At 36.7% G+C, this 11271-nt stretch overlaps 1 protein-coding gene across 1 annotated transcript; it reads left to right on the plus strand.

The window, feature by feature from the left end:
- The first annotated feature begins 1134 nt into the window (after positions 1–1134).
- On the plus strand, positions 1135–8602 carry alx1 (ALX homeobox 1). The gene is made up of 4 exons (XM_061677021.1): positions 1135–1327; positions 1476–1729; positions 4978–5106; positions 7205–8602. The coding sequence occupies exons 1-4, from the start codon at positions 1135–1137 to the stop codon at positions 7538–7540; spliced, it is 912 nt and encodes a 303-aa protein (XP_061533005.1). The 3' UTR covers positions 7541–8602.
- Positions 8603–11271: the final 2669 nt, after the last annotated feature.

An 11271-nucleotide genomic window follows, 5' to 3' on the forward strand; every position in this document is an offset into this window, starting at 1 on the left:
GGTTCGACAGTAAATTTGAATAATGTTTTTTGTTTGTTTGCTATCTTCTGGGCCGACCTCAGCTGACGTGGTCTCCGCTGGCACCAAAAGCCACAGAAAGCCCAGTGAACTTTTCACATTTGCCCCAGTGTGGTGCAGCCGCCACACTCGCTCTCCTTAGAAGTCCAATAAGACCCTCACACCAAACATCCCGCCCCCTCCCCCTTAATACTGATGTTTATTTGGACTTTTCCTCCCGCAGCACAGCACATGCCTCAGGTACCACTGACCCCAGAAAGACCATCGTCATCACAACACCACAATTTTCATATCGGAATTAATTATTAATGCGATGTCACTGACATACATTTTCCCAAATAATAAAAAAGAGGCATTTACAAAAACAAACTCTTGGTGAAAAATGCGTCCATTTAAATATTCACGTTTTGAATAGCTTAGACGAATGTTAAGACAAAGAATAACACTTCTTTAAAAAATTGAGATATATATATATATATCAAGTACATCCACATTGGTTTAAAAATATTTGTGTCCATCCCTCTGTGGGTAATTGCCTAAATCAATTTACATCTCATCTCAAAATTGTATCAAATTTATTGATGCAATTTGGCCAATTAAAGAAATTATAAAAGTGTATGCAGTATGTCATAGTAGATGTTTATGCACACACTGAGTGCCAAAATCATATTTTGTAACACTGTATGAATTTTATATTTCAGTTACTATAACTGCAGGAACATTGAGGCGATATCTCACATGAACATTTTTTTTTTTTGCGATTGTCGTACTAATTCTCAGATAAAATACTAAATTATGTATTTCCACCTCATCTAAATTCACATATTCCAAGTGAAAGCAATTGAAGATGTATAATGAAAGTGCAGGTGCAAAAACAAGCTGTATGCTGCGAAAAGAAATCGTAGCTTTTGTTGAGCCTGTCATTTCCAGAGCAGATCGTTTGTGTGGTTCGGTTCAGTTCGGTGTGGACTGGGCCGCCAGTGGGAGGAGTTGCGTGGGAGAGCAGGGAGGGGGGAGGGGGGGGGGAGGCTGGGAGAGCGCTTGTTGTCGATGTGTTGCCGGTGGGGGCGTCTTGGAAGAATATTTGGGGGTCTATAAAGTCGTGCCGCCGCCGCGATGACCGCTACACTCAAGATGATGATGATGGACTTCATGGAGGACAAGTTCGGCCTGAAGAACCAGGCCATGAAGGCCGCGGACTACTTCATGGAGCCGGCTATCGAGAGCCTGGACGGCGGCGTGTACTTCGCCAAGTCTCCCCCGAAATGCGCGCAGGCCTTCGGCGAACACCGCGCCTCGCCCCAGCACGGTAAATTCGCTTTTTCAATCATTGATCCCCATTCAAAGCGCGTTAATTAAATGTATGCAAATAACTGGCACATCGGATGGATTTTTCACATTTTTAATTTATTCAAAATAATTTGTCACGATGTACTTTTTTGGTCGGTCACTCCCAGCCGGCTACGGCCCGGCCAAGGCGGAAGAGTTGGCCGGCCCGGCGGCGTCATGTTGCCGCGGCGACGAGGCGGACGAGGCGGCGGGCAAGGGCGACGACAAGGTGACCAGCAGCAAAAAGCGACGGCACCGGACCACCTTCAGCAGCGCGCAGCTGGACGAGCTGGAGAAGGTCTTCCAGAAGACGCACTACCCGGACGTGTACGTGCGCGAGCAGCTGGCCACCAGGACCGAGCTGACGGAGGCCAGGGTGCAGGTACGCGCGCAATTCGTTTTGGACTGTAAGAATTTATTCCCAAAGAAATCGTTAGCGTCAAGGGCGTCTCGAAACACAAAGAAAGTTGAATGAAGTTGTTGTATTGGCCTGTAATTCAAGATGTGGTACAAGCGTTTTCAGATATGCCTAAAACTTTTAGCAGTGTTTGAAATGAATTTCTTGAGGTACAAAAAAAAAAGAAAAAAAAAGAAAAGAGTATTATTTATTTTTTTTGCATACAAGTGTAATTCAAAACAAATATAGTCAGGCTTCTCCGACTATGCCAGAAGATTTTTTATTTTTATTTTAGGAACATCTTTCTTAAATTATATATAGTCAATTGATTTCATGTTTGCACGTTTGATGTGTAAAACAAAAGCTGTCAAAGTTCTCCAAGCCTTCCAAAAGAAATCATTTTAGGTAAATATTTTCCCTTCTTTTCAATTAAATAGTTAATTAAGTTTATTTTGCCATGTGTTTTCAATTAGGGGCTTTCTTTATTCTAAAAGAAGTATTATTATTATTGTTTACATGTTTAACATCTAACTCAAAACAAATGGAGTCAAACCTTTTCACACTTTCGAAAATAAATATTTGTAGATATCTACTTTGTTTTTTATTTAAATGACTATTAATCTTACTGTTTGCATGTTTGACGTGTGATTCAAAACAAAGGTAGTCAAGCTTCTCTGCGCATGCCAAAAGAAATCAGTTTTGACCGACATACAGTATTTATAGTTCTTTTATTATTGCCATGTTTGAATATAATTTAAAACAAATGTCGCCAGACTTCACCAAACATGCAAAAATAAATTGTAATTTGAACTACAAAAACTTGAGTGTGCAAGGTGTCAAATATGTATTCTTATATATTATTATTATTTCTAATCATATGTTTGACAGGTCTTCTAATTCAAAACAAATGTAGTCACGCTTCTCCGTGCATGCCAGAAATAATCCTTTAACTCCAAATTTCTGTCTTTTATGTTCTCAATTAGAATTTTTTTCTTACTGAAAAAAAGTGATTATTACTATTGGCATATGTGGCCTGTATTTCCAAACAAATATAGCAAATCTTCATCAGACCGTGCCAAAAGAAATTGTTAGCTTTATATTTCCCAGTCTTTGTGTTTTTTTTATATTATTGTTGTTATTAGCATGTCATTTAAAACTAAAGTAGTGAAGGAATCTTAATTTTCAGCCGCACGTGTAGCTCGGTGTCAATTATTTGATCAGTTGCTGTTCTTTTATAGTAATATTATTGACAATGATATGGTTTGCAGTTCAAAACATGAGGATGTTGTGTTTTTTCTTCCATACTTAATATTATTATCCGTACGTTTGACCTGCAATTTAAACCGAATAAAGCTTCTTCAAATGTTCCAAAGAAGTCGTAACTTTATTTACGTACTCTATTTCCGAGAGTCTCAAGATGTTAGAAAATGGTTCTGTTTACTTTAAATAATTGTTATTGTTATTGGCATGTCCTATAATTCAAACTGAACCAAAAGCGTCATCAAGACTCAGAAGAAATTGTAACGTATACATCTTTCCCAGTTTATCAAACTGTAATCTCATTAATAATCAAATGTTTTAATTTTAAGACTATTATTATTATTATTGATTCATTATTGATGATGAGGATGATTATTATTATTATTTGCATGATTGAACAAAAGACAATCCAAGAGCCGCTTTACAGTCCAGTGAAATGTAGCTGCGTAATTTGGAGTGTCTCGACTTGTCAATGAAGTTGATCGTGTCCTGGTATGGTTATTGATTTTAAGGATTATTATTATTATTATTACTATTGGAATTGGATCTGATTAAGAGCATCATGAAACTCTTCCAAATGTCCAGCTTTTTAAAAAAAAAATTTTTTTTTTAAACTTAAACTGCTAAATTGTTTTAGATATAGTTTTTATATGGGTCACCTGTTATTAAATAAACAAATGAACAAACTATTCCAAACATTCTGAAGAGAAATCTAGCCACATATTTTGCCAAATTGAAAGTTTTATGAGTATCTTAAGTTCTCAGTGCAATTGTTGTTTTTGTTCCCCCCATTCAAAACACAAATCCTAACTTTAGTTTTTCAGATTTATTATTATTTTTAACCTGTATTTCTTTAAACATACAAAGTGTTCGAAAGCCATGTACATGCCTCAAGGTTTCAATCAAAAAACATTTTTCCTGACAAAAAAATTTTGCCTGAAATTCCAAACATTTGAAGATCTTTATCAAGCCTAAAAACAACAACAACAAAAAAAACATTACAACTTTAGCTTTGTATTTTAGAGTGTTTCAAGTTTTTAAATTGGACCCAAGTGAGGATAAGCGGAACTGAAAATGAATGAATGAAGGAATTTTTCACAATAAGTTTTTCAAAATGATCTTTATTATCTGTATGTTTTCCCAGTAACGTAACAAATATTTTCCAAACATTCCGGAGAAATCGTGACTTGAGCTCTGTATTTTTTATTCTTAACCCCAAATAAATTGTCAAAAATCCTCCCAAAAAAGTATATCTTAAGTTATACATAATTTCTAAGATCATTTTTAAATTATTATTTTTTCAGTCCATGTTTGTCCTGAAATCCCTCAAACGTTCATAACTTATATATATATATATATATATATATATATATATGTGTGTGTGTGTGTGTGTGTGTGACATAAATTGATTTGTTGTTTACAATCACTTTTTTAAAATGTTTTTTATTTTTTGGTATATTTGACCTGTAGTTTTAAAAACATGAATACAATTTTCCCAACATTCCGAAAAAAATGTCATTTTAGCTATGCTTCTTGTAAAACGTAAAAAAAAAGTTTTATTAGTGTTGACTCATTAATTGTTTTTTTTTATTAAAATAATTCTTCAACTTCTCAACAAAAAAAAAACACATAACTTTACGTAGTTTTTAAGTTAATCTTTTTTGTGATTGGTAAAATTTATTGTTTGACCTGTATTTCTAAACAGCGTTATCCTCAAACCTAAAAAAAAAAAAAAAAATCTTAACTTGAGCTACATATTCCAAACTGTCTTACATTTTTATTTTGTAATTGTTAAAAATTTTTGTTACATTTTTCTTTCTGACATCATTTTTTATTATTTGACCTTTTAAATAAAAACAAACATTTCCAAACATTAAGAAGATCTGTCCCAAAGAGCCAAATTAATAGTAAATTTTACGATGAATATTAATGTTTTTGTCGTGCGTGTGTGTGTGTGTGTGTGTGTGTATCAGGTGTGGTTTCAGAACAGAAGAGCCAAGTGGAGGAAGCGGGAACGTTACGGACAAATCCAGCAAGCCAAAAGTCACTTTGCCTCCGCCTATGAATTATCTGTGCTGCCTCGCAACGACAGCTACGCGCAGGTACGCATGTCAAACTTTGACATTTTTAATATACTAAAAAGATAATACAGCCACCACATGTTATGAAGCATGCGGTAAAATGACTGACCACCAATTGGAGATGTCACATGAATCTGACTAAATGACATTTGGGTAAGTTCAAGAAGTTTAAGCAGACAAAATAACAGATGATGTCCGTATTTAATTTAGTTCACTTTTATTGTAAATAATGATAACGTTCGCTAATTGTTAAAAAGAACAGCAATGAAAATTTTAAATTGTCAGACGACATTTTAAAAACATAATAAGCTGTATTGTAGTGAATTGAGAAGTTTTTGAGTTCAAGTAAAGTTATGGGCATTTTACATTTTAAACCCCACTTTAAAAACGTTTATTTATATATAAATAATAATAGCAATTAAAAACAACATTCATTTACTACAAATTTCAGTTACAGTTTATTAGATTTTATTTTTTAAAGAAACAAAAAAATAGATAAAACATCTGGACGAAAATCTGATTTTATATTTACCTGGAAATAAAATAGACTAATAAAAATTAAATACTTTTGTATTTGCATACATTTTATTTTTTATGTTCAAATAATGAATAAGAGCACTTTGGGGAAAAAAACATTTCAAAAATTAGTGAAAAAAAAAAAAAAAAAAGTCCAAAACATGTAGATTAAATAAAAACAATTAAAGCTTTCAGGAATGTGTGAAAATATTTGTGATTGCAGAAACCATTATTAATTATTTTTTATTTTTTTTATTATAATTAAAAATAAATAAATGAATACAAATAAATCCAGTATATGATTTTTTTCCCTTGCAACTTCTTTGTTTTTTTCCCCCTTAATTAATCTTCACTGAGACCAAATGCTAGTAAATAGTGATATCTCTCTATTCTGTTGTAAAATATTACAATAACATTCTAGTGTTAATTCAGGTACATGATAAATACAGTCTGCCCCGTATTTTAAACTATGACAGCATTACTAGTGTTATTAAAATATTGTCATAATACTGTATATACTGTTGTAATTTCACTAACAAGCTGTTTTTTGCTCAAGAAAATGAAACTGGAAGTTATTTCCAATAATATCAATCAGTTTTGGAGCGATTGCCTTTGGAACGCCCCTTTTTCATCAACAAATTCGATCTCCTGGTGTGACATCAGTTCAGAAGTAAAGACCAAATTCCCTGCATAGCCGGAAAAAGGAATGTACTATATTTTATTTTCATATTTTATATATTGTCGCTTTCGGGCGGGATCCCCCCCCACCACCTCCGAATTGACAACTTTTCAGGAAATTGAAGGGGAGAAAAAAAACAGCTTGCTTGAGTTTCCAAACACCCCTTTGTTCTATTTGGTATTGTTGCTTTATAGTACTATCATATACCGTTGCACTCTCACATGAACAACAGCCAGCACCTCAAAAGTATGTTCAATCGCTAATTTCATATGCTGAAAAATCACTAATACACAGTCAACCATCCTTGCGCATCCAAGTCCCCAAGCTGTGCACATCAAAGTCCGTAGTTACATGATGCCACCGATCACACAAAAACTTCATAAAAGAAAACTGCTGTGTTATGTATTCTTCCAAAACTGTTTTTCCAAAGGTGAGTGATGCAATCAAACCAACAAACAGCTCACCAAACTTGTGTAAATAGGGGGAAACGAATCACTTACGCCAGGCGACTGCTCTCCGCGAGGAGGCATTACAACCATCGATTTCAGCAAAACAAGCCTCCACAAATTCATCTACCCTCACAATTTTCACTCATTTAAAAGAAAAAAACACATCCAAAGTTTTAATATAGGCGACAATTACGCTCCGAGCTTGCTTAAGAGCCAACCAAAGTACATCAACTAGTATGAGGAAATCAGACCCGCTTCTGGTGGTGACGGCACAGCTCAAGCAGTGTTTCGACCAAAATGTGGGCGGGCCAAGATCTGTTCAAAACAGGCTCGCTGTTCAGGGCGTCCATATATCCAATGTGTGGGAGTCGGTCATCAACTCAAAATGTATGCGATGGTCCGGACCGCTAGGGTTCAACAGCATCGCGCAGTATGCGGCAGGCCTTACGCTTATGACTCCTTTTTGTCTGAACAGCTTCCAAACAACTTGTGGTCAGGCCCGCCTCCGTCCGGTTCCGTGGTGTCCCCCTGCATGCTGCCCCGAGGCTCGCCACCCTGCGTGGCCTCCTACTCCCCGCGCTCGGCCTCCTCCGCCGCCGGGGACCACGGCCACGGCTACTTCCCCAACCAGCAGAACCAGTTTGGTCACGTCTCCCTCAACAACTTCTGCGGCGACCCGCTTCTCTCGCCGGCAGCCAACGGCCACCACGCATTCGAGACCAAGCCCGAGTTCGAGAGACGTTCGTCCAGCATCGCTGTGCTGCGCATGAAGGCCAAGGAGCACGCCGCCAACATCTCCTGGGCCATGTGATCTTGCTTCTAGAACCAAAGAAACTTTCACCCGCTTCAAGAACCAAAGAAACACTTTTGAGGCTCAGGAGTGAGACAGACTCCAGTTAATGCACTAAAAACACTCTACTGGGCCATGTGTATTTGGAGCCGTGGTCACATGCCGACCCGCTTCTAGGACCAAAGAAACTCTGACCAGCTTCTCGAGCCCAAAAATACTTTTGAGGCTCACAAGTTGTTTTGAGGCAATAAAAACACGCTGCCGGTGTTTGGGGGCATATATGATACCACAAGTTGGACATGCTGATCTGCTTCAAGAAACAAGCAAATGCTGACCCGCTTTTTGAGCACAAGAAACTTTGACCCACCTCGAGAACCAAAAAAACACATTTGAGGCTTTAGAGTGAGGCCAGATAATGCCAGATAAGGCCAGATAATGCACATGAAGGCAATTGTTGTGAGCTCACGCTTGGACGTTTGGAGATAGCCTTGTGCTTTTGTGGTTACATGCTGACTGTCCTCTAGAACCAAAGACATTTTGACCCACTTCTGGAGCCAAAGAACCCCTTTCTTTAGAGGCTCCGGAGTCATGTGGACTCAACGCACACGAATGCAACAAAAACAATGCTCGGGCTCAAGAAACACGTCTTGTGTTTCCATGGTCACCTGCTGATCCACTTCTAGAACCAAAGAAACTCTGACCCACTTCTAGTGCAAAAAAAAACCAAAACGCTCAGGAGTGGAGTCGAGTTACTGCAAATAAATGCAAGGAAAAACATGCTATTGTGATGGCATGTTTGGACTCAGGAAATGCACCCTCATGGTCACACATGCTGACTGGCTTCTTAAACCAAAGAAACTGACACGCTTCTAGAACCCCCCACCCCCCAAAAAAAGACAGAAAAAAACACTTGCACAGTTCTGGAACGAAAAAAGAAATGTGGCCCTCTTCTGGAACCAAAAAAGACCCCCAAATCTGAAACAAAAAAATCCACTGCCCTGCTTCTGGAATCAAAATCCACTGACCCTCTTTATGGAACAAAAAAAAAATAAAAAATGAACGAGCCTCTTCTGGAACCAAAAAGCACTGCGCAATTTGTAGAACAACAACAAGAAAATGTATTGCTTCAGGAACAAAAAACTAAACAAAACAAAACACTGACCCACTTCTGGAACCAAAAAGACACCCAGAAAAAACAAGCACAAAACCACTACCCTCGTTCTGGAACCCAAAAACCACTGACCTGCTTCAGGAACAAAACAAAACAAAAGCAACTACAAAAAAAAAAAACAACGCTTTTGAAACCAAAAAAAAAAGAAAAAAGGAAAGAAACAACACTAACCAATTTCTAGAACAAAATCAACAACAAAAACACTACCACTCTGCTCTGCTGGCAGAATTTAAAGAAACACTGACTCACTTTAGGAACTCCAACAATTGTACCACACTTCTAGAACCAAACGAATGCTTCTAGAACCCAGTTAACAAGGACAAATCACAACTACTACACTTGCTAACCAAGTTCAGCTAATTAGCATAGCAACGTGATTGACTTTGCGGCGCCTTTTTCCCGCATTCTGGCCCGCTCCGAGTTTCAGTTCTGTGTCAGTCGCTACTTAGAACTCTGAATGTGTGATGTTTATATTCATGTGCCAATGAAGTGAAATAAATCCCAATCACGTCATCCCAAATGTGTGCAATTGTTACTTCAGCCAAGGAGGCTCGTGTTGTCATCGTCCTTTGTTAGCTACCCAACAGAATGACGCTAGAAGGACCACTGAAGGCCAAGGAGGAAGACAGAAATGTTTGTGTGTTTCTGATCAGTACACTTTCAGTCCACTAGATGGCTGCAGAGCAGTGCCTATCGACATTAAAAAAAAACGTAGCTCTCCAATTACCAACATAATGGCCAACACTAAAATACAGTCGCATATAAGGCCCAACTAGGCACCAAAAACATTACATTCCTCTCAGGTGTACACAGTATATTATTATTGTTATTCGCTGTAATATGTGCAGTTTGTACATTAACACAGCGCTTAACAATAGGGGAGAATGGTTCTTAACTTATGATTCAAATAGAATTTATTGCACATAAATTTAATTAAATGGGTACCTAATTAAAAGTTTAAAAACAACACAGTTCTAAAAGATTAAATGGAAATGTATTGTATTAAAAAAGTTGAATACGACTGAACTGTACTTAGGCAGTGATTCTTTCTCATACCACTAGAGGGAGCCAGTGTAGCACCAGTGCTCCGCGGGCCCCCTCTCATGGTAACACTATTATTATATATATTATTTGTATGATGTTTACGAGTTCCCTGTACATTATAAAAGATGGTCTTACGTTTTGTAGACACCATTAGTGTTCCAGTAAACACTGACACGTGGTCACTCCACAAACTTGTGTGCGTCCATGTTTACACCACATATTTGTTCCGTTCGAGTCTGATTGACTGCGACATTATTCAACAAACATTGACTTTTTTCCCGCAAATTATTATTATTTTTCTCTCGAATAACCAGTCTTGTAATCATTAGACTTACTTTGAAACTTTTTATGTAAAAAAACGTTATATATGTATATATATATATATATATATATATATATATATATATGGCTTTTCCCCAAGAAAAACTTTTTTTATAATGTAAAAAGAAAAACACCTAATTTCTTTCCTTACAAAAACAAAATCCCCTTTTAAAATGTTTAAAAATGTTCTTGTAGTATTATGAGTTTTTTTGTTTTTTTTTTTAGTGGCATTTTACCCTTTAACTTAGATTTCTCCCCCCAAAAATATGACGAATAGATTGAGAAAAATATGTTTTTTTTCTAGAAAATACACTTATGGAGAAAAAAAAAAAAAAAAAGGTTTCATAATATATTTTTTTTTCTTCAAAATGTAACTTTTTTTCCCCTCTGGACACAAAAAAAGCAAGAACTATTTTTTGTAATATCCTAACTTATTTTGAAGATAAAATATTGAACAAATATGGCTGTTCTCTGACAAAAAACTAAATATTAAAAAGGGGTTCATCTAAAAAAAAAAAATACTCTTTCTCTACCCACATATGAGAAATGGCTTTTCTCTACGACACACTCTATGACATGTCTTTTTAGTCAAAAAGAATTCTAAAAATCAACCTTCATATCACTGTCTTGAAACAAAAATAAGATTTATGATCGTACTGTACACTTTACTAATTCACGCACGCATGCTCACACACCATCACACCAATCTATCATCGGCTTTTAAAATGACAGATTATTCATGAAATTCAAGTTATAATAAAAAAAAAATATACTAATTATGTGTGACGAAATCGGGGTAATGTCTGAACGAGAATCCACTCGTCTTTCCTTCCCTCTGCTGGAGACGCAAGGCAGCAGCAGTGGGTAACATGAAACATTTTCATTCATTACTCTCAATTGTTAGATTATATTTACTTGTAATCTATTTTCCTCTAATGCATACTGATGCACAGTATAATGTTACTTCATTAGTGTGTCAAATATGTGGGCATTGATTGAGCTAACGTGTACTGAAATAAAAGCTTGTGGTTGCCCGCTGAATAATTTAAATGATCATAGAAATAAAGACAAAACCTGATTACTTGAGATTAGAGTACTTTTAAATTGCAAATGGTCGCTTGTTTATATGTGCCCTGCGATTGGCTGACAACCAGTTAAGGGTGTACCCGCCTCTTGCCCGATGATGGCTGGGATAGGCTCCAGCACGCCCCCGACC

This window comes from Phycodurus eques, chromosome 5 (genome assembly GCF_024500275.1).
Source record: "Phycodurus eques isolate BA_2022a chromosome 5, UOR_Pequ_1.1, whole genome shotgun sequence".
Taxonomy (NCBI): domain Eukaryota; kingdom Metazoa; phylum Chordata; class Actinopteri; order Syngnathiformes; family Syngnathidae; genus Phycodurus; species Phycodurus eques.

Bases quoted from the DNA above. Each gene is read 5' to 3' on its own strand.
- alx1 (XM_061677021.1), top strand. From the start codon at position 1,135: ATGACCGCTACACTCAAGATGATGATGATGGACTTCATGGAGGACAAG. The intron at 1,328-1,475 runs GTAAATTCGCTT...GGTCACTCCCAG, and splicing joins CCGCGCCTCGCCCCAGCACG to CCGGCTACGGCCCGGCCAAG. The intron at 5,107-7,204 runs GTACGCATGTCA...TTGTCTGAACAG, and splicing joins GCAACGACAGCTACGCGCAG to CTTCCAAACAACTTGTGGTC.